This window comes from Montipora capricornis, chromosome 14 (assembly GCF_036669925.1).
Source record: "Montipora capricornis isolate CH-2021 chromosome 14, ASM3666992v2, whole genome shotgun sequence".
Classification (NCBI taxonomy): Eukaryota; Metazoa; Cnidaria; class Anthozoa; order Scleractinia; family Acroporidae; genus Montipora; species Montipora capricornis.
This window is the reverse complement of record NC_090896.1, coordinates 6,606,335-6,628,711: the sequence shown is the minus strand read 5'-3', so window position 1 is coordinate 6,628,711 and position 22,377 is coordinate 6,606,335. Positions and strand designations below refer to the sequence as shown.

General features: G+C 39.3%; 1 protein-coding gene across 2 annotated transcripts in view; it reads left to right on the top strand.

Annotated features, from left to right (window-relative positions):
* The window catches only part of LOC138033501 (serine/threonine-protein kinase ATR-like), a 118,613-nt gene that overhangs the window by 46,912 nt on the left and 49,324 nt on the right, over positions 1-22,377 (top strand). For both annotated transcript variants that reach the window (XM_068881253.1, XM_068881254.1), the window contains exons 19-35: positions 1,590-1,848; positions 2,592-2,786; positions 3,316-3,510; positions 5,415-5,591; positions 6,273-6,860; positions 7,783-7,851; positions 10,426-10,514; positions 11,341-11,389; positions 12,724-12,810; positions 12,885-12,952; positions 13,607-13,678; positions 13,852-13,969; positions 14,824-14,877; positions 15,531-15,614; positions 15,945-16,014; positions 19,716-19,853; positions 20,476-20,528. In XM_068881253.1, the coding sequence (XP_068737354.1) occupies positions 1,590-1,848; positions 2,592-2,786; positions 3,316-3,510; positions 5,415-5,591; positions 6,273-6,860; positions 7,783-7,851; positions 10,426-10,514; positions 11,341-11,389; positions 12,724-12,810; positions 12,885-12,952; positions 13,607-13,678; positions 13,852-13,969; positions 14,824-14,877; positions 15,531-15,614; positions 15,945-16,014; positions 19,716-19,853; positions 20,476-20,528 (2,365 nt within the window). The remainder of the gene's footprint in view (positions 1-1,589; positions 1,849-2,591; positions 2,787-3,315; positions 3,511-5,414; positions 5,592-6,272; positions 6,861-7,782; positions 7,852-10,425; positions 10,515-11,340; positions 11,390-12,723; positions 12,811-12,884; positions 12,953-13,606; positions 13,679-13,851; positions 13,970-14,823; positions 14,878-15,530; positions 15,615-15,944; positions 16,015-19,715; positions 19,854-20,475; positions 20,529-22,377) is intronic.

The following is a 22,377-nucleotide window of genomic DNA, read 5'->3' as shown; positions in this document are numbered from 1 at the left end:
AAAAGTCTGACCAGGGTGGGAATTGAACCCACGACCTTCAGGTTAGATCACCGCTGCTCTACGGACTGAGCTACAAGGTCAGACGGGAGCAGGCCGTGGGAACTGAAGATGTTTAAGTCACGGCAATGAACAAGTACAAGGAAGAATTACGTTTTTGCAAACGTTGGCCGCGTAGCACTTATATATGAGGACCACAGGAACTGGTGGTAAGGAAAACATGTTCGTGAATGACTGCACAATGATTGTAAACCTACTCCAAGCCTTCAGACCCTGCAATAAAGGGCTCTCCAGCCCGGATGCCTACTTTCAATGCTAGAAATGCAGCATATTTGAGTGCAAAACTGCACCTGGCGGAGAGGATGTAAAAACCATAGTGGCTGGATCTACGGAGGACTGAGGACACATAAAAGATGCCACCTGCACCATAGATGAAGCCATACTGTCTGCAAGGCTGCTGTAAAGGTGGCGGCTAAGATCTCCAGAGTTGATGTGGTTTGCCCACTTGAAACAATGAAGAGAGTGAAAATGATCAGGAAAAAAAAAAACAGCACGCAAACTGGATATATAAGATTCACAACGATGTGCCATGTATGTGTGCCCTTGCACAATGCAATAGGTCACGCCATAGCCCCAACGCAAAACACTGCTAGTCAGCAATGCCTCAATGGATGGTCGTTATTTAACATAAGAATTAAAGCTACTGTACGTAGCTTGTGGGATCATGTTTAAAATAATCTTCCATTCTTCTTCCGTGATTCAGGTCTTTGTTTGCTCAGCTGCGAAATCCCGTTTTCCTTAATTTTCACAACACAGAGCCTCTGTGTCCAGCCCTGTAATGAATAGCCCCAGACCTCTTTCATAATGGATGCCAAATAAATATTCTTTCGTTTATTTGCTAATTATTGAAGCCTTTCTAGTCTCGCTGCGACGACCAAATTTCAAAAGAATGTTTGTTTCAAAATGTGGGCAGTAGGTGTAATTAACATAAATACAAAAAAATGCAAATGTGGTCGCCATTTATGAAAGTAATCTATTATAACCGTTCAGGGAGTCCTTTGTTGCGTTAGACCTTTTAAGTGTCTAGTTTATAATAAATATATATTTTAGAATCAGTTTTGCTTAGATTTTATTTAGATACATGTAATAACCAAACACTTATCACAGTTACATGTATGTAATGTCTCAGGTAACAATGAAGCAACTTAAGAATTTGCAGATCTACTGAGTAATAGCTCTTGCTGGTAAATCTAAATTAAGGAAATTAATAAATTATTCTTGACCAACGTTGGTGGGTCCTATTTATAACGAGGAATTCACGAATTCTTGTGGTTTTTTTTGCGGCAACGGTCTTGATTGCAAGAGAGCTTATCTGCAACAGTTACTGAAATGCAAACCGTTCTTGTCGCACTAATGTTGTAATGTTGGAGATGTCAGAGAAAACTATGCAAAGCGTTTCACCACATTGAAAGTGGTAACCCTACCTCTCTGTGTTTTGTTTAGTGTTTACGTAATGAATTTACACAGTTATGGCAAAACGTTAACGGAACATCTCTCTAAATATGTTAAACTTAATCTGTTATTTTGGGCAGCAATGTGGTGTCTTATATTGTGAAGCTTGGAGGAGCAGATTCGAGCAATAACATGCAACAGACAGTCATCTCCAAGTTGAAAAAAGTCTTTGTTGAAGCATCTTTGCAAAGAAAGTACAAACTACAGGAAACAGTTGTTCTGACAATTGGGCAGTTGGGGAGAATTGCTGAAGGAGAACTTCTATTAGTTGTTATTGTGAGCTTGTTGGAAAGCCTCACTGCACATTCTCAACTTATCAGAGCTGTTGCTTTCAAACAGGTGTGATTAAAAAAAAAGGACAGATCTTTTTTGTTTACCATGTTGTTTATATGGCAAGCCGTGGCATTTCGATTTTCTCAGTTTACTCAAATTGAAACGTTGCTAAAAAGACACTGTGGAGCATGGAATAAACCCTTGTGGAGTGAAACAAATGGACAACATACTACTTCTGTTTGGAAAATCTGGGTGGAAAATTTTGAGTCCATTTGCACACTACAATAACTGATAAAATCGTTTGGCATTGCTGAAGCCTTAATTAATAAGTTCATTTTCAGGTTTGTTTTCATTTGTTTAAATTTCATGGTAAACGACAATTTGAGGAAAATGTAGAATCTCTTTTGTGTTTTGAGTACATGTAGTTCTGTGAGATTCAAGAATTTATATGTTTACAATGATATCATAAAAGTCAAAGATCTTGAAGATCATAAGGTTTTGGGGAAATCTCAATTAGACAGCAAGCGAAAGGTAAAATGCACCAAAGACTCTTCAGTTAAGTTCGTTTTTCCTACGTTATTCAGTCCGTCATAGACCCCACAAGTTCACAGTAGCCATATCAAAGTAGCCATGCAGAACAGTCTCCAATTTATGTTTTAATTTTATCCTGGATAACTGGGCAGAGTACTTGGTCCCAATTAATTTTGCCCACATGCAGTTGTCTGAAATGCAATGTAGGATACCCAGTTTGAAGCATTTAAGGAAAGATTAGTTGACGAACAGTCCTTTTGTGTTTTGAAAATTTTCAGGTCCAGGAGGTTGCATCTTTTCAGGGAAAGCCCATAAAAGAGTTGTTCTCAAATTTCAAGCAGCCCATTTGCAAGTTTGTGGTGGATGCAATTGATAAGATACAGACTGAGAATCCCACGGCGGAAGTGTCTTTTGACGCTGTCTTAGAAGTTGCCAGTGTGTTTGAGTTTAAAGACGTGCATTCATTTTTGAAGGTAAGCCATTCAAAATAAATGTATTCACATAGTTGTTGTTGTTTTTGTTGTTGTTATGTGTGGTCTTTTATCCTAGTGTTGATATGTCTTTACTTACACTTTACACTAAAAGATAGCCATGATTCCATAAGCTGTGATGTTGTCCCTGTCTGTGTTCTTGTAATCCTGTCAGCAATATTATGATTGTCATACTTTTTCTCTCATTTTGTGGATTATTTGTGTTTTCATAATAAAAAACGCACTCTTAAATCCAGTGGAATCAGGTAAAGGTAAAAACGAAGGCATGCTTACGCAGTTTGAATGATTTCTGTTTGAATTGTACAGTACTTCTTAAGTTCATTTGCCATTTTAAAGAAGTATAGACATAAGTTAAATGTTTGCGGTAATGGATGTTCAGATAGATAATTATGCATTGTAAGGTTACATTAAATTTCCTCTTTATTTTATTTCAAAGTTGAGACATCCAAGTGAATGTTATTTCTCAGGACGGTAGATAAAGTTTGTTGCTTGTAATGTACTGTACTTGCAGAGCACATTACGTTTTCTCATCCCTCATCTGGTAAAGAAATCCTCGCCATCTTCATCAGCAATCTTGAGACATATTGCCAAAGAAATGAAGATGAATAGACGAGAAATGCTTCTGGAGAATTTCAAGTTCATCTTTTCATTTCTTGTGAGGACTTGTTCACCCCCTGAGCTGGAGAAGGCTCTTAGTTACGTTCAGGTAATGGGGTTATATTTCCGATGAGGCACAGAATGTGTATTTAGCCAATGATTGCAAAAGCCTTTGCTTTTGTGCTTGGACAAGCAGTTTTTCCAGATATGTCCAGAAATGACCCCTTGCCTTCCTTTCCAACTTCACCCTCGTCTTGCAATACAGACAATCAATGTCACAATCAAAGCGTCACCCAAACGCCACTCCTCAAGGGAAGATAAAAATCTGAATTGACCCTCACCAAAAAATAACCTTCATCCTTACACTTACAGTGTACCTTATGGTTGGAATTGGGCAAAAGCATAGGCTTCAAGGAAAACTTCGTGTAGGTTATCAAAATTGCACATACATTTATGTACTGTATGTGCATTTCTGGACATAAATGAGTTTTTCTGATGTTCTCTACTACAGATCATAACTAATTTTAAGAAGCCTTTTATTGCTTAAGCTCACAATTGAATACAATAATTTATTATTTACATTGAGTGAGGAGACAATGCACAATGGAAATTTAAAAAATACGTTAATTAGTTAATTTATTGTCATTTCCTGTCTTGATACAGCTACAGTAAAGGTTGGCTCACTGCATTGTACAAACATGCGGGATGCTGTAGGTTACTTATTGCCAGATGGTTAGACAATCAAAAGGCCCTTTCTTGAAACTCTTGTTTATTAACTCTGTGTAGTGTTGATAAGGAGAGAAACATCCCGTTAAAACGTGGCAAGGTCAAAAAGCGGAAATGTAGCAGGGTGGTCCATTTCTTTTAAATACACCCGCCTGAGTGACACAAACTTCACTTGTAAATTGTTGTGAATTTAAATGAAATTGTACCACCTCTTGTATCTGCTACTATGGCTTAAACAACAGATGACCACCTGATTCTGTGGGTTATACCACAATTATACGGTTGGGTGAGGTCAATTCCTGGATAGGTTACCAACTGGGAATTTCCCTTGTTGTTGGACTGGAAAAAGAAATGGTTTAGTGTTGTCTTGGTTGTTTCCAGAAGTGGGCTCAGATTCTCCTAGGTCTTGATATTTTATTTTTTTCGTTTCTTTTTATTGTCTAATGAATTGATTTACTCATGCTTTAGTGCCACCCTACATGTACCTCCTCTATATAAACATTACTTAGTTTTACTCAGCTCGATTAGCTTTTTAGTTATCCTGATTAAACATTACCTTTTTTTGTATTAATATATTATAAATTACCGGTATTGTAAACTTTAACTTTTTTTATTTTGGTAATAAAGCTTGTTGTTGTTGTTTCTCCCTAAGTTGAAAGAAAAAGGAAAAGGAAAGGAAAGGAAAGGAACTTCCTTTCAGTCTCTAGTCGTTCTAGTCCTGTAGCACTAATTGGGGATACTGTAAACTGAAATCAACAATAATAATTATTTATAAATGCAAATCAAGTCAAACCAATTGATGGTTTTTGAGGAGAGGGGAAAACCGGAGTTCCCGGAGAAAAACCTCTTGTTGCAGAGTTGAGAACCAACAAACTGGGAATCGGACCTAGGGGCCTGTTTCTCGAAAGTCCCGAAAACTTTTTTGGGCTCGAAAAGCCATTTCTGAAACTGCCAACCGCTTGTTTTGGAAAGCTGATCTCTGAACATGTTTTCAAGGTAACAAAAAGAACAATAACTATGAAGTTTGACGAATTAAATGCTCTCCGTTCTTGAGTTATAAAGGGAATTATGACACCCGAAAATGGGCCGTAAAGTTTCGGGACTTTCGAGAAACAGCCCCTAGGCCACATTGGTGGGAGACGAGTTCTCTCTCCACTACGCATCCCTGCACCCCATTTCCCTCCCTCAATGAAAACCACAGAATAGCGTATTCTACCTGTGAAGGCCATGGTATAAATACGCCCATAGCCAATAGTACACTTGACTTTTTCATCATCTATATTTCAGAAAGAGACAGATGTGGAACTGGGAAGTCTGTTACGAGCAGAAGGACAGAGTGTATACAATCAGCTCTTATTATATCTCAGTGTCAGCTATAACAAAGTGTTTAGCGGGTTAGCCATGTTGGCATCCAAGGATGACACATACACTGGGCCAAAGGATCTGCAAACCACTCAACATTTGGTACGATATGGTGAAGTACATGTATTAGCCAGTTGCAACTACTGTATTAACTTATATCAGAACCTATAAGGGTTGAAATGTGTAACAGCCCCTTGTGTGCTGGGAAACAAGCTTCTGAATATTCAATTTGCGAAGTACCATATTTGGAACAACAAGAGCGAGGGGTTTCCAAATATGGTACTTAGCACTGAAACATTCAACCAATCAGTTCGCACTGAATATTCCGAAGATGTGAACGTGTTACACGTTTCAACCCTTATGGGTTTCTGCTTATATCAATTTATATAGCCAAAATTTCTTCAGATTATCACTGAACCTCTAATCGTCTGTTTGGGCGAAATCCTGTTAAATTGTGTGATATTCAGGGGAAGATGTCTTCATTTCAAAACGTGGGGGCTGCAGGTTTGTAGTTTGGTTACTAAGAACCTCAAGCAGTCCCTTAAAATACAAACTGGTTTGCCTGCTTAGAAAATTTGCATACAGCAATTAAAACTGGAAGAAATTAGCATTATTTTGTTCTTACTCACAAGTTTCATTTGAAACTGACAACAGGCCTAGGCCTGCCTTTTGGAATTATTGTATTTCTGTTTTCCTTTCCCATCATAACGTTTTCTCAGTAAGATTATTGTCAAGGGCATCCCTGTATGCTATTTTTAACCAACATCATCTTTTGGTCCAAAGGCAAACTTTCTGCAATCCAGACTTCTTGGTATCCTTGCCTTCTACAACTCAGTACTCCTAACAAACACTGACTTGGAAGAAAAACAGTTAGCTCTGGAAAGTCTGACCAAGCTGATGCAAGTAATGGGCCGGAAATTCATCACCACAGTCCGTGTGAAAGTTATGGGTATCCTTCGACTGTGTCTTCGTTTTCAGGACAAGGGTTTCCCAGAGCTTTCATGTGATGCATGGGATAGTTTTGTCCGAAACGTTGAACTTTCAAGCCTTGGTCCCATGTTGAGTCAAATTGTTGTCACTCTGCTACCATACTTAAACAAACTGCCTGCAAGAGTTACTCCGATTTTTCATTTTCTAATTGTGGAGAACAAAGCTTATGCAAAGGATTACTTTCATGAGATCTACTTTCTTCCTGACATTCCACAGCTTCGTAGAGTGAGTGCCGTTCTTAGGTCTTCGAGTGGAAATGCCTCCAAGAAAATGGGATTGCAAGACCAACTGCGACAATCGCTGAAAGGTGTGGCTCATGAGAGTACAGATGTGCAAAAGCATGCATTGACAAAATTGAAGCAGTTACTTCACGATAACCAGGTGACGTGGACTTAACAGTGTATGGGTTTTTCCATTATAGTCTAGGCCCCATTGTATAGTTTAGGCTCAGGTTGATTGGGCTTTCCTCTGCATATGTCACTACTATGTAGTGGATAACTCACTTGGTTTTGATGTCACCTAGCTATTTCCTAGTTAGCGACTTATCTGACAGATAGCTCTATCCATCTTTTTATGTAGCAAGACCCGCCCTTGAATGTAACATTTGCGCCCATAAAGTAAAAAAAAAAGTAAAGTCACTGCTTACGAGCCAGAAGGCCCATCAGGCCGGCGCTTATCTCCGGTTTCAGTAGCATTAAGCGAGTAGGAGTATTTATTCTTCCCCCCGGATGGGATGCTAGTCCATCGCAGGGTTACCCCCAGCATTACGCCGGTACCCATTTATACACCTGGGTGGAGAGAGGCACCGTGAGAGTAAAGTGTTTTGCCCAAGAACACAACGCAATGTTCCCGGCCAGGCCCTGAACCCGGACCACTCGATTCGGAGTCGAGCGCACAAACCATGAGGCCACCGTGCCTCCCACGCCCATAAGGACCTGAAAATAGGGATCCACTATTGTTCTCAAAGACCACAATCTTACATGCTTGTGCTATTGAATGTAACAGCAAAGGATGGTGAGTATAGAATTGACTAAAATTCCCTTTAAGTCACTGTTTAAAGAAAATTGGCAAAACTTACTTACGAGTTGTTGTTCTTTCAAAAAGGGCCCTTACTGTCTTCTCTTAGGCGTTTTTGGAGAGTTTAAAATAATAAGTTGAATTTATGTTAAATATATACAAATGTAGAGTTATAGATGGGTTTCCATTCAATTTTAACCGTTTGAATTTTGATGCATCATCAAATTTTGAACTGGGAAAACAGATTAAACGAAAAATTCACTGACAGTGTGTCCTTTGTTTTCAGGCTACACTTCATGGCTATGTCCTCAGTAATGAAACAGTTGATCCTATCATCCCACAGATCATTAGCGTGGTAAGACGAAAGGGTCTTGGCGTTCCCATGCAGTAAAACTAACCTGTGCTCTTCTGAAAATGATTTTATTGATCTTAATTGCAATTTCTTTTAATGCTACTGATTGATCGTGGCTCAGCATTGAAACAGAATTCCAGCATCACAAAGTTAATGTTTAAACTAGATAGAGCCGTCTTACCTTTTGAAATTTGTTTTTGTTATCTTGTTCCCAATATTAACTCAGAACTTGGTCCTTTCAAAAAAGAATCATGAAATGAAATTTGGAAAGACCATCGCAGTTTAATAAGCAACTTCAGCAGTTGCAGGGGCCTGAAGAAATTCAGGCCTGAACAGGTTTCAGACCCTTGACCTTGCAAGTGTGCTGCACTTGCTCTTCCAACTGAGCTATCCAGTCAGCTACATGTATGTTATGGATGGAGGATATTAAACGGCGGGAGTAGTGATGGGTGTCTATATAAACCTGAGCTTGGCTTCTCGTTATGGGTCAATGTTGCTTTATAACGTCAGGGTGTTCTATAGCCTCTTTGCTGAGTTCCTTTATCCTCTTTAAATCTGAACATCAAGACATGTCAGACTACTTCAGGGGAAAGGAACAAGCTATTTCCTTAGTTCAGATTTGAAGAGGATAAAGGAACTCATCAAAGAGGCTGATGTTGTAAAGCGACATCAAACCAGTAGGGACAAAGGGGTTAAAACAAAAACATTTCAACTTTCCATGTCAGTCATCGTATGATATAGAGATATTGCACTAAATGCCAAGACTTCATTTTCACAAGACGAAGGGCAGCAATGGAGCTCCGTGTCAGTCACTGGAACATATTGCATCAAGACATGTCAAACCACTTCAGGGGAAAGAAAAAAGCTATTTCAGGTTTGAAGAGGACAAAGGAAATCATCAAGGAAGCTATAGGAAACCCTGATGTTATAGAGTGACATCGAACCAGAAATGACAGATGGGTTAAAACAAAAACATTCCAAACGGTATTTGGAGTACATGCATGAAATCACAGGTGCACCATGTAACAGAGTAAATGTAATTTTCAACTGTAAAGACAAGGAAATCATCACAGGTGATAATGAGGATGATGATGATGAAGAAGAGGATGAGCATGAACATGAACGTGAACAGCACGCCCCGGGGAAGGCCCTACACTCAATGGAAATAGTGATTTTTTTGGACAATATCTTCCCGTCGTTTTGAGCTGCGTCCCCCTGACCCTTCGAGGAACATGCGCGATCCAATTGCGCATCCTGCGGTGCCATTGGTTTTGCTCCAGCACCACCAGGCAAGGCCCTACACTCGAGGAAACGTAGTCTATAGACCTGGGCTTGGCTTCTCATTCGGTGTCGAGAATCCTCCTCTGATTGGATGACAAACATAATTTGGTTGCTGATTGGGTGAAAGAAAATTGGCTCGCTTTTGATCGGTTGCGATAGAATTTTGGTTAATCATTCATCGCTTATGGAATAAAAAGTGTTCAGCCAATCATTTTTTTCCACGCCTAATGATGTTAGATGTTAGTCATTGTACGACAACACTTCATTTTCACAAGATAGAGGGCAGCATCGGAGCTCCATGTCAGCCACTGGAATGTATTGCATCAAGACATGTCAAGCCACTTCAGGGGAAAGGAAAAAGCTATTTCCTTCGTTCACATTTGAAGAGGATAAAGGAAAGAAAGGAAAGGAAGAAAGGAACTTTATTTAAGTGTCTAGTCGTTCTAGCGCTGGAGCACTAATTGGGGACACTGTAAATTGAAATTAACAATTAACACAAATCAAGTCAAGTTTTGGTTTTTGAGGAGAGGGGAAACCGGAGTACCCAGAGAAAACCTCTCGGTGCAGAGAAGAGAACCAACAAACTCATCAAAGAGGCTATAGGACACCCTGATGTGCATGGAATCACACATGCACCGTGTTGCAGTGTAACTAATTTTCCAATGTAAAGACAGGGAAATCATAACAGCATTTCCAACCATGTGCTTAATTTTGACCACTCGTTTTACATACAAAAGATATGCCACTCGGTTCCCAGATGTAGTGGCGGTATTGATGATTCTAGGAGTGTTTTAGTTTCCACATATTTGCACGGTCATGAGATTGTATCCTGTTCGAGGCTGAATTCCTTCTGCCTTTTAAGTACATGAAAGTTCATACCTTCTAAAATCAGAAAAGAATCAGTTTCTCTCATTGGTTGAGTTCACTTCTCCTCCCAAAGTCTCGGGAGATGGTTTCCTTAGTAGCCAAGAAGGTAATCACTGTCTCGTATCTTCAATTAAACGTTGTTGCCAAATTTTAGCGTTTTGAAGCAAGGGAAGACTTTTGGTATGGTGGTACAGTAAGTTAATTATGCTTGCAATGCGGTTGTCAATGTTAATACACATTGAATAAAGAATTCGACCTTGAAGGTTTTTTTTTTCTCCAATTTATTTATGTAAAGGAACATTTTTAAAGCCTGCTGGAAGGCAGGTTTTTAAAAGGAGCAACAACCTTTTGAAACATCAGTTTAAATAGCTTTGCAGCAACAAAGTTAATGTGTGGTTTGACAATTACTTCAATTTTTGTTGTTGCAAGCTGATGTCCAGCTGTCATAAGAATGACCCAGAATCGAAGGTATTGGTTGCTGAATGTCTTGGTGAGCTGGGTGCTGTTGATCCTGGCAGGTCAGTTTAACTTGTACACCTTGTCATCCGAACACACGCAATTGTATCCTACTATGTTACTTTTTCTTAAAATTTAGTATGGTGGCTGCAACAAAAGATGGAATGAAACAAGGATTGTGATCAACCTTCCCTTGAAAAAATGAAATGAATTAGATCGTTTATGGCAATGATTGCAAAAACTGGAACAAATCCTTGCAAATGGCCTTAGAGAGTAGAACAGGGCGTGCAGAGACCATGAAATTTAATGACTTTTTCATAGTGAGGTTTCGTTCTTTCAGATTCTTTCACACTTGTTTGAGCTCGTATTCAAGAAGATAGATATATGTAGCTTGTTACATGAAGAACTCCATTATTTCAAGCTTTGTGACATCAGTGTTTCGTTTCATTATAAGGTTGCCCATGCAAGCAAGTCTGTTGGTTGCTGAGTAAACGTTTACAGTCAATAGTCAATTGCAGATGTCACAATGTCCGAAAAAATGTTCGTTGGTGTTTAAGACGAATTCCTTTCATTAGCAAACTCATAAGATGTTTGTGTTTTCTTGGGTAAATAGAGTCCCTTAAGAAGGTTGGACCAATGGGTGAAATTGAGAAATAGCTTTTGGAAACCACTTGTTAACTTTAGAAGCCAAAGCATCAAAATACCTTTTGCACCCTCACAACTCTTTCAATTTCGCTTTCAACAATGTTCTCTCAAAAGACCTCCTGTCATCTTTAGGAGAGGTAAACTTTTTGTTTTGCAGCCCGGTTTAGATGTTTCGTTTCCATTGTTGGGATCTTCTTTGATCATGTATTGGAGGATTTAGTGCATCTTTCCTTACTTTTGTAGGCTTGATAAACTCACACATGATCCTGTAGATGAACAGACAGTGTTTGAGGTACATGTAACACTTTTTAAAGTAATTGAACAGAACCTTGCCAGTATCATTCGTACAGAACTGTAGATGGCTTTGCCTCCTTCAGACCGATGTTGAGAATAAATTATTCATTAAATTCATCAGAGGACCCCCCAGAATGAATGCTTTCACTGAGATTTGATGAGCAATCTACACTTGAATCTGAACATTCAAAACTGTTGTCTCTGTTCTGAGATTTTTCCTCCCCGGTGCCTGAGCCACTTTCCAAGACTGAAATTAAAACCAAACGAGTAAAGTGACAGTGGTGGCAAGGATGTTGTTAAACGTGGAAAACGGTTTGGGAACAAAACAGACAAGAAAGAACTCAGATGTGTTGGTTATGGTCACAAATCTGATCCAACCAATGCATTGGTTGACACATCGCGGACACGCAACAAGAAAGTTATTGTGTAAGAAAATTTATCACCACATGCTACCGGCATGCCACCAACACTTTACGGATGTGTTATGGGAACTTCAAAGGTTGTTGGTGAGTGATGTGTTGGTCGACAATCAACCAACAGTCGACTATCGACTAATAGTTAGCAGATGTGTTTATTGTGCCATTGGTTGGATCAGATTTGTTACCATGAGCAATAGCTCCAACATTGTCTGCGGAAAGCAATTATGATAATTTAAGCCAACTTCAGGAGAATCTGCTCAAGGTATGCTATATATTTCTTTGCCTTTCGAAAAGCAAAAGCTCTTCCTTGGTAAAATTAATTAAAGTATGGAATTTTCGAGTGTTTAAATGGTCATACAGTCTTAGTGGTATATTTCTCTCAAAATTTGTATTCTGGGTAAGTCCGAGCTTTAAGTTCAGGCCTATTGGGTTCCGTTATACAAGTTGTGCAAATATGAATGCTATCAAAGTAGACCAGACACCACATGCATGTAATCTGGGTGATCCTTTGATGCTGTGGCCTTGTTCAAATATCACTGTCCCTGCAATTTGAGTGGACTGGTATTCCACATTGTTTTACTGAAGTGAAGGTCCCCCCTCCGCAGTTCCTCCAAAATCCTCAAAAGGTGCCTGTTTGCCAAGAACTATTTTAATATTGTTACAGCTGTCATTGTTATTGTAATCCTGGCCATTCTCTTTATGTTTTTCATTATCATCATCGCCTTCATCAAAGTCATCACTATTATTTGGCAACCTCCTCCTTCTCGTCATCATGACCTCTGTCGTTTTCATCGTAGTTCTCTGTATCATTGTCATCATTATTGTTGTTGTCTTCCTCAGAAGTTTCGTGATCACTTTCCAAGTCCATGCACATACTATTAGCTGCACTAAAGAAACCTTTTTTTTCATATAGAGTGGTTGTGATGATCCAGAATTTGCTGTTGAGCTCATAAACCTGCTTGTTCAAGCTTTTCTCGCTGCACATGATACAAGAGCGCAGGTGAGTCCAGTTCAAAGTAACCAGTTGTCTCTGACCTCAAAAACCTTAAATAACTGTCGATAAATTTCCCTTAGGATTGCTCAGCATATGCTATCCAAGAAGTATTATTAACCTACGAGTGCAGTGAATCTAAGAAAGATGGGTAAGTATGAGCAATTAAAACTTGTTAACGGTTTTACCCATTGCGTCCGTTCCTTGAAAGCATTGGACTTAATAGGCGTTGGGGTGTCAAAAATAAATTGACATGAAACTATTTCAATTTTGAAGGATGCTTCAGTGTTTGATATTTTCGTGGTAGGCTGTCGTACTTCTGTTTTATCCCTGGCAAAGTCGATATACCTTTCATTGAAGGAACCTGTCAAATGTATGAGAAGTGTTAAGTTGTTTGGGATGCCACAATAATATCGACATATTAGTATCACCCAACTAGTGGACTAATGCAAATCCTGCATTTTGATTGGCTACGCTACTAGAGGACTATTAGTAATAGTCCTCGAGTAGCGAAAAGCGTGACGCTTTCTTTCGTTTTATTCCCAAATAAATATTTCTTCAACTTGCATTTTCTAACTTTATTGTTGCCTTTTCTGTCATATCCCAGTGCTGGGACCTATAAAGTGAATTTAGTTTACATGTTCATGGATAAATGTACGTGTAGAAGATCGTCCAGAAAATCCAAACAGAAACCATGGCACTAGGTTGACCCTCCTTCTAGGATCACTTTATTTCGAGCATCTTCCTGTATCCCTGAAATTAATGGCCGCTAATAGAAGTTTGCCTGTGTGGTTTTGTTCCATAGGGTTGGTTACCAACTGTGGAAGAAATTTCCAGAACATATCCAGGAACTTCTTCGACCACATTTATATTCGAAGTAGGCTTTATAAATTTTTCATGGTTAATTTGCTTTTTTGCTTTCAAGAGAACGTAATGGCAAGATTGTTTTAATTCACCCCTTTACTCTTGCAGTTTACATGTATTTAGTTTGCATTTATTTGTTGACAAGGCGACCAGTTGATTGCTTTTCATGGTATGTTTCCTTGACAGATACCTCAGTTCGACCACAACCAACTGGTCTCGCCTTCCCAAACCAATCTACAAAAGTGCAAAAGGAAGATCATTTAATGAATGGGTTGGCACATGGACTTCATATATGACCACTAAGGTTTGGAGTGACAGTGAAGTGTGAATTGCATTAGGCAATCAAAGTGAGGAAGAATATTCATAATAGGAAAAGCGGAAATTTAGAAATGATCCTCACACGTGGCTGGTCAATTTTTAGACACCCCAAAACGCCCAGGCAGCTTTACTGGGATTCAAAACAACAACCTCTGCAATGCTGGTGTCACACTCCACCAACTGAGCTATGAAACCACTCAGTTGGAAGCAGGTCAATGTTTTGGGCTCATGTGTTCCAGTGAAAGGACTCGGTGAAAAAAAGATGTGTATGTGTGAAGTGCGGGTTTATAGTGACAACAACAACAGCAACATGTTTTATTGTACCTAGCATATTACAATTACACTTACAAATAAATATTTTGTAATATAGGTATTGACCTCCAGAAATAACTATACAGAGTCAAAAATGCCGGGAGGTCGAAATTGAGAAGTGATCTTCGTACTTAGCTGGACAATTTGAGCAACTGCTCTTATATTTCCTCTAAGTAATAGCTTATTGTAGGACCATGAAATTAAGGTATTGGAAAGTTACGCGACTGAAATAGACCATCTTTGTATTCTCAGTATTGAACTGGAACTAGCTTGCAATGGCGGCTAATGCGGGAGAATATATTAAAAAGGATTTGCATCTGAAAAGATTCCCCCACATTAGCCTCCATTGCAAGCTAGTTCCAGTCCAATACTGAGAATACGAATATGGTATATTGGCGCAACTTAAATGAACACGAATTTCCTATAATAAGGTAGGTCGTTTGTCATGACCTGCCAATAACATCCTAGAATTATAAAGCTTTATGCTTTGTGACTTTTTCATAAAGCAAGTCGTTTTTTTCCACAAAGGTAAAGAGCACAAAACCATCTCACATGTTCCTAGCATGCAGCAAAATTTTTAAGGTGAGACCATTTTGTGCAACTTAAGTGTTGTTTTTCTGAAATCCATTGCTTGATTTATCGGTTAGAAAGGGAAACCCTTCACACTAGTCCAACGCAGAAAAGACGGCCCATGTGTTATGTACATACATGTACTACTACAATTGCAATGAAAGTGAATTGTGACTTCACTTGTCTTCATTGCATTGCAAGGTTTCAAGTGTCCATTTTTTATTCTGAAAGCAATCATTATTATTGTAAAAGAAATTGTGAGTTAATAAAATAGTTATTGGGAATTGACATATAAGCAAGTTCGGTCTTAATAACTCTCTCATCACTGAAAATACTGGCTTTATATAATTAACGTTACTTTAACATTAAATCAATGTGCAATGAAATGCGCTAATTTTAATAAGCGTCAGGAAGTGTCCTGTCATTTGTGTCTAGAACAGATAATGTCACAAAGTGTCTCTTAAAATGTACCCTTCAAGTAAAGATAGACAGCTAGATTTGCATGTTCCGTAATCTAAAAAATACTGCAAACTCAACACTTACTGTTCCTTGTTGTTGGAAACAGGTAACAAATGCCTGTAGGTAATGAGACACTACGTAGAAAAATTGGGCGTCTGTTTAATTCTCTTCATTTCTGGATATTTGTCAAAATCTATCGCTTTCAGCATGACGTGAAAACGGCATTGTTCTTGCTGCCCCATGTTCTCCTCTATGTGCTGCTGGATGGCTCGCAAGAAGATGCAGAAGAGGTGAGCATGGATCAACGTTATTGCTGTCCATTTTGGTACCTAGATTCCCACTAGACCACGTATTCGAACTTGCCAGTCACTTGTTCCTTGATATTCCTTTAAAGTTAAATCGGTCCATGAGCCTCCTTGAATCTTTGATAACTAGCTAATTTGGGCTACTCTCTTGTCAGGAACTACAAACCATTTTCCATTAGGATTACATGTAGTTTCAAATCTTTGGAAAATTTCAACGTGTTTGATCTCAAGAGTAGTAAAACTTTGTGCGTTATTCCTGCCTTTGAGTTGTTTGCCCTTTTAAAGAATTACACTAAAGCACCTCGTCCTTTGCAGGCATATGTAGAAATTATGGCCGTTCTTACACACATCCAAAGAAATGAAGACATCCCTGTTCCATCATCTGGTAAGGAGCTCTTGTGAAATTCATTTTAGCTTTTGCGGTGTTTCAGCTTTTGTTCCACGTTTGTCTTTCGGGTTTTTTTTTCTTTTTGTAAAAGACAATTCTAGTGAAGAGTACTATAGACCCTTATGTGTCCAAGTGTAATTTTGGATTTGTGTTTGCTGCTAACAGCATAAAGCAAAGGGCAGACGTCTTCTTGTCATAGCGCATGGGTGGCGCACCCATGAGAGCACTCACCTCTCACCAATGTGGCCTGGGTGTGATATGTGTGTTGGTTGTTTTATTGGTTCTCTCCTTTCTCCAAGAGGTTTTTCTCCAGGTTCTCCGGTTTTCCCCTCTCCAGAAAAACCAACACTGCCGAATTCCAATTCAATCTGGAATGCACGGACTCATGTTGAATGAGTTCTTGAGCTCTCTGAATGTTTACCATGGATAAACAAACTGTTATTAATTAATTATTAAATTATTTTCTTACTCTAACTCGTTATGGTATAATCCTGGACGCCGGTCATCATCGAGGAAATCCATTTTTCATGGCTGCAGCGATTGCTAATATTCCTTCTTCCACTGATCCAGAATTCGTTGGCTCGGTACTGGACTTTGTGCCACCTTTGAGCACAAATCTCTCGTTAGAAGTCACCGGGAGGGGGTTAAATGATTGTGGACTTCATGGTGAGGAGACTGATGGGTGTCAGTATTTGAGGTATGTCAGGTGAATTCAGCGTATCAGAAGTCAACAGCCGGCAATTACCTATGCCTTCAGCTTCCACCATAAACGTTCTAAGCTTCTCATTGTCAAGTTGAGATCCATGCTTTGAAAGAGGAGATGCTGCCACATTCTGCACTGTGTGAATCTGTCACTTCCAGGCGCCACACATGTGATTAGCATGTGGGACGTTCAACTTGAACTTTATTCAGTTACAATTGTTCTTCGTTAACTCTTGTCGAATCTTCTCGTGCAGTTGTGCTGTGATGGCTTGTTGTAACTCATTTCTTGCTCCGTTGAAATTTGTATGTTGATCTGATCTCAGCGGGCACACTGGGTACAGCACATCATCCTCTGAAGCAGGAAGGAGTTTGTTTATAAACTGTTGGATACTTCCAAGTGGACTACTCTTGAATCTAGTCATGTGAAAACGATGCCGTGACGCTTTTTTCTCTTTGTCCAACCTTACAATGCAGGAAACTGATGAAGTCCAGCACAGAATGTTGTTGTTACTGGTTCTGGAAGAGGTAAAGAGCCTTGCAGACGTTGCTGAGATAGGATGACAAGATCTTGGTTGACAAGTAGAGAATCTCTTTTGTCCTTTGCTTGATCCTTCAGAGGGACAGAGTTAACAATGTCTTTGCTATTTGAAATAAACTGGTGAATGCGGAAACCACCCTGGTGACGCAACATGTTAGAGTCTCATTTTGCTTGCTCTTCTGATGGTACCAACATTAGTCCATTTTCAACATAGAAATTCTCTCTTATAAATTCTGCTGTTTCCTTGGCACACTGTGATTCATAGTGGTCTGTAGTTGCTTTAAGAGTGACGTTTGCTCAGCCAGTTGATGAGGTGGCGCCAAAAAGTTGAACAGTTATGCGGGATTCTGTTGGCTCCCCTTTGAACTCTTCATTTTCCCACCACAGGAATCTTAGGAAATTACAGAACTTTGGGTTAATCTTCACTTTGTGAAACATTCCCTGAATGTTGCCTATCAATGCAAATTTCTTTTGGCGAAAGCAGTACAGTATCCCAGTGAGGTTGTTGGTATCAAAAGACTTCCATGCAGGGTGAGGTGGCTTCTGCTTGTCCCCCTTTTTAGCTTCTCGGGTGTCCTTTGGCTCCCTTTGATGTTCTATCTTGGTAACGTTGCTGTACAGGCATTTTGGATGAAAGATATTGCAAGTCTTGCATACGTTCCTTCTTCTACAGTCCTTCACTTGATCCCATCTTCGACAACCAGACAAAGTGCCTTCAATTTTGCGAACTCCTTGTTCTGTCAAAGACATCTTTGAGAACTGTTCATACTTTTCAAGATCATGGGCATTCCTACACAATGACAGTTTCCTTCACTTCTCCGCAGCCCGTGGCAAAGGGCCTGGCCTTATTGGTGTACTTTCTTATATTATAGGATCTTCCCTTTTTGTTAAAACTTCTCTATTCCCTTTTCCTCTTCGGGAACTTGCCATCACCACGGGTTTACAGGCAATTCTCTCTTCCCTTGCAATGAACTCACGGAAGACTTTAAAGGAGGATAGGTTTTTCCTCTCTTAATAGCATTCTTTTACCGTGATTTTCCTCTTTGCAGTTCTTGTTGTGTACCTCAGGACTCTAACGGTCAATCATGTAGCTAGGAACTATATAACCACATTTTGGTTTTTTGTCCAAGTCATCTAATACCTTCAGGTATTTATCTCTTTGGTAGCCATTTTGCAATGAGTCAGGGAATCTATGAACTTTTGAAGGCCTGTGCCATCAAGGGGATTGTTTTAATTTGGCCAAAATTTATTTTATCTTCTTTCTGTAGGCATCTGCTACGAGGAAAGGATTGCCAAATAAATCTGCTAGGATATTCTTTGCCTGTCAGTAAGCTTATTCAGTTTGGTTCTCCAGCTGTGTTCTTCCCAAGGTTTTATAGTCGTTGGGAAACCTTTTCTGTCTGACCCTCTATTGTAGTTTCTAAAACCTTCAACCAAGTGGGATCATGAAGCAGGTTGCCGTGAAACATATCTTGTTCTGGAAGAGGTAGAGAGTCTTGGAGACGTCACTGAGATAGGTTGTTAGCTAGTCAATTGCGTGGATCCTCACTAGTCGCACTTTGGGTGGGGCCATCACTCCTTGGATATTGTGAGAGTTTTCCTCATTTGTTGTACCATTTACAGGTTGCCAAGGATCGAAGGGGCTACACGGTTCAGGTCTAGGTACTGAGCTTGAGTTAAATGCAGGTGGAAAGGGGTTCAGTGGCGTTTGAAGGGGCAATACTGCAGGGCACCACTTACAAGAGGAACACTGTTCTCCTGGGGACTTGTCTCAGTGGGTTGATGAGAGGATTCAATGCTTGTTTTTGAGGTCACGCTCTATTGCCTCAAATTTCTGATGCACCTCTCTCCTCGCATCATGATCATTTGTTAGTTTTCCTGATAACCTTTGACTTGCTGCAATTACAATTTTTCTTGTTGTCTCCAAAACAACTGTTGATATCAGGTTTCCATCAAACTGCTAATAATGCAAATCAACATCGTCATCACAAAAACGTCTTATGCATTGAACAGATATTCCGAGCATCAATCCCAATGTATTTAACTTACCTGAAATCTCAATGCCTTCAAATGGGTATTATAACTCGAGCACACGTGGCAAATGTGAAATCGATTGTCTATGCATTTCTCAACTTGATGTTCCAAGTTACTTAAATGACGAACAAAAGTGCTGATCTCGAAACTACAATCATAAGAAAGGAAAACATACTTTTTTCTCCAATTGAAGTTACAAAATACGTCCTTTAGATCTTTCTTGTCTCAAAATAGCATTATCTACGGTTCTTGATTGTTAACACTGCTAAGTGGTTCGATTGATTGCAAGAACTGCACGTGTGAAAACAAACAAGCATTCAAGCGGAGTGAAATCGGAAATGATGTAAGTTTTACAAGTTACACAGCACAAAGGATACACTTAAACTGTCATTCACATCAGTACTTATTGAGTTATTTCTTTTAGATTTTCGCCAAATGAGTGCACAGACTGTGTTTTCTGCGCTGGATTATTTGAATCGTTGGACAAGAGCAAGGGCACATAGTCTAGCAGTGAAAACCCAGCTGCTCTCTTCAAGGAACCGCAGTGGTTTGTCTGTGACAGGTGAAAGTTTTAACTTTATTCATTATCGTTTAGGGTCAATTGGTTCAGTTATGCACAGCTTCTATAGGTTTGACACCATATTATTCGTGGTTTTTCGCCAACCAAGAGGAGTGGATGTTGTGAATGTTAACCCATGGACTCCTTAACTGCCTGGCATTACATAGATACATGTAGATACATATCTTCTTGCACATTTTTTGCTCTGTAGCAGGCTTTTTGTTTTGAAAACAGAGATGTTCATAGTTTCATAGTTTGAAGCATTGGCTAAGCACAGGGCTCAGAGGCATGTCACATATACAACAACATTGATTCTCCTTGTCTTAATGAGGTCAATATCGTAAGAGAGATTTCTCTGGGATATTTGCAAACTTTGAGGGCTAGAATGAAAACGCATCAACTTCTTGGGAAAGGCATCTCACTCTTACATATTGAGGGTCATTGAGGGATGACTTCAGCTAAGAGGACGCACACCGTAAGAACTGAATCCCTTTTTCTTACCATTTTAAACTGGCTGAGAATGTTTGTCGATCAAATCAGCTGAAAATAATATTGATCCCAATAGATCCTATTCTCCTTTGTCGGTTTTTTTTTCATTGTTGACTCTGCCTTTTTTTCCAAACAGGAAGTCTTGATCAATATAAGGCAGTGGAAACATTCCTGGAAAAAATTCCCCAGGTAAAGAGTTGCGTTTTGCAAACGTTTAGAAATTACTCAATATTAATCCATGCCCTCGCTTTTGACGATCTTTCCATGTCTTTGAATGCGGAGTTTGTTGTATGCTCAGTTGACTCCATGTTGCAGCCACTGGGTGGTACAGATTTATTATTTTATTTATTTTATTCTCCACAAAATAAACAAATATACAAATGAGAATTAGGGAGAAAAGGGCAAAAATAGTGAACTAGTACTTTGCCCTAATAGTTAGAAAAATATAAAGAATTCTTAAATAAGTGTTTACAGAGAACAAATGCTAACACAAATAGACATACGAAGCAAATAAAATATGAGTCTAAACACATATCCATATGTATACGAAAGAAATATGTTCAAGTAGATATAAAGTTCAAAAAGCGACTAAATTAATCTAGCATTTACTATTGAGATAAGTAATGTTCGAAAAGAGTATCCTTAAATAGTTTTTTTGTAGGCCAAGAGTAAATAAAACGGGAAAGACCGTTCCAAAAGTATCGTCCAATCGTACTGGGAGAATTTTTTTTAATGCTAGGTCTTTAAGAGGCAAGATAGAGTTGTCCTGAAGAGATATGACGAGTGGTATAACTATGGTGTTCAGATATATGTAAAAGAGATAGTAATATTAGAGAGTTTGGAACCACAGAAGACATCAAAGAAAAGGAAACAGATATAAGTTTAAGAATGTCTGGAAATTTCAAAATGCTTTAATTGATAACAGTGCGGGGTAATATTAACCATAATAGGTACATCATTAAGTACCCTAATTAATTATCCTCTCCCTGTTCTTAACTACATCATAAATAGGCCTATAATAATTGGTAGAAGGGGTAGTTTCTAAAGAAACTGTGGTGCTGCGTCGGTGGGGAAGTAGTATACAAAAATTTGGTTTTATCAACGGAGTTGATAATGTAAATTGGCCACCGTACAGAGATTCTAAAAGCTGACGTTTCGAGCGTTAGCCCTTCGTCAGAGCGAATCGAGGGATTATGGGTTACGTGTAGTTTTTATAGTAGAGTAGGAGCTACGCTATTGGTGGTAACATGGCAACGTGAAAAATAGGAATATATTAGTTAAATGAAAAGCGTTCGTTAATACCGTGACGATTAAGGGTGCCGATTTGGAAGATGAATTTTTGTTCCAGATTCTTGCCGCTTTCCGTCGTACCTAGATGTAGGGAAAGGCCGCAGATAGCCATGTGTTTTTTGGAGTGGTTAGGCAGATTAAAATGGCGAGCGACTGGCTTGGATGCATCCTTGTCATTCTTCTCAACATCGCGAAGGTGTTCGCGGAATCGGTCACCTAGTCGTCTACCTGTCTCACCAATGTATAATTTATTGCATAACGTGCAGGTTATGCAATAAATGACATTTGCGGAGGTACATGTGAAACGATCGGTGATCTTAACAGATCGCTTAGGTCCCGATATCTTGCTAGTGTTAACAATGAAAAGACAAGTTTTGCATCGTGAGCGCGCGCATTTGAAAGTGCCGGGTTGCTCGTTAAGTTTTAGCGCGCTTCTAACTGAAAAGTTGCCTACGCGACAAAAACGTAGGCAACTTTTTAGTTAGAAGCGCGCTCAAAACTAACGAGCAACCCGGCACTTTCAAATGCGCGCGCTCACGATGCAAAACTTGTCTTTTTATTGTTAACACTAGCAAGATATCGGGACCTAAGCGATCTGTTAAGATCACCGATCGTTTCACATGTACCTCCGCAAATGTCATTTATTGCATAACCTGCACGTTATGCAATAAATTATACATTGGTGAGACAGGTAGACGACTAGGTGACCGATTCCGCGAACACCTTCGCGATGTTGAGAAGAATGACA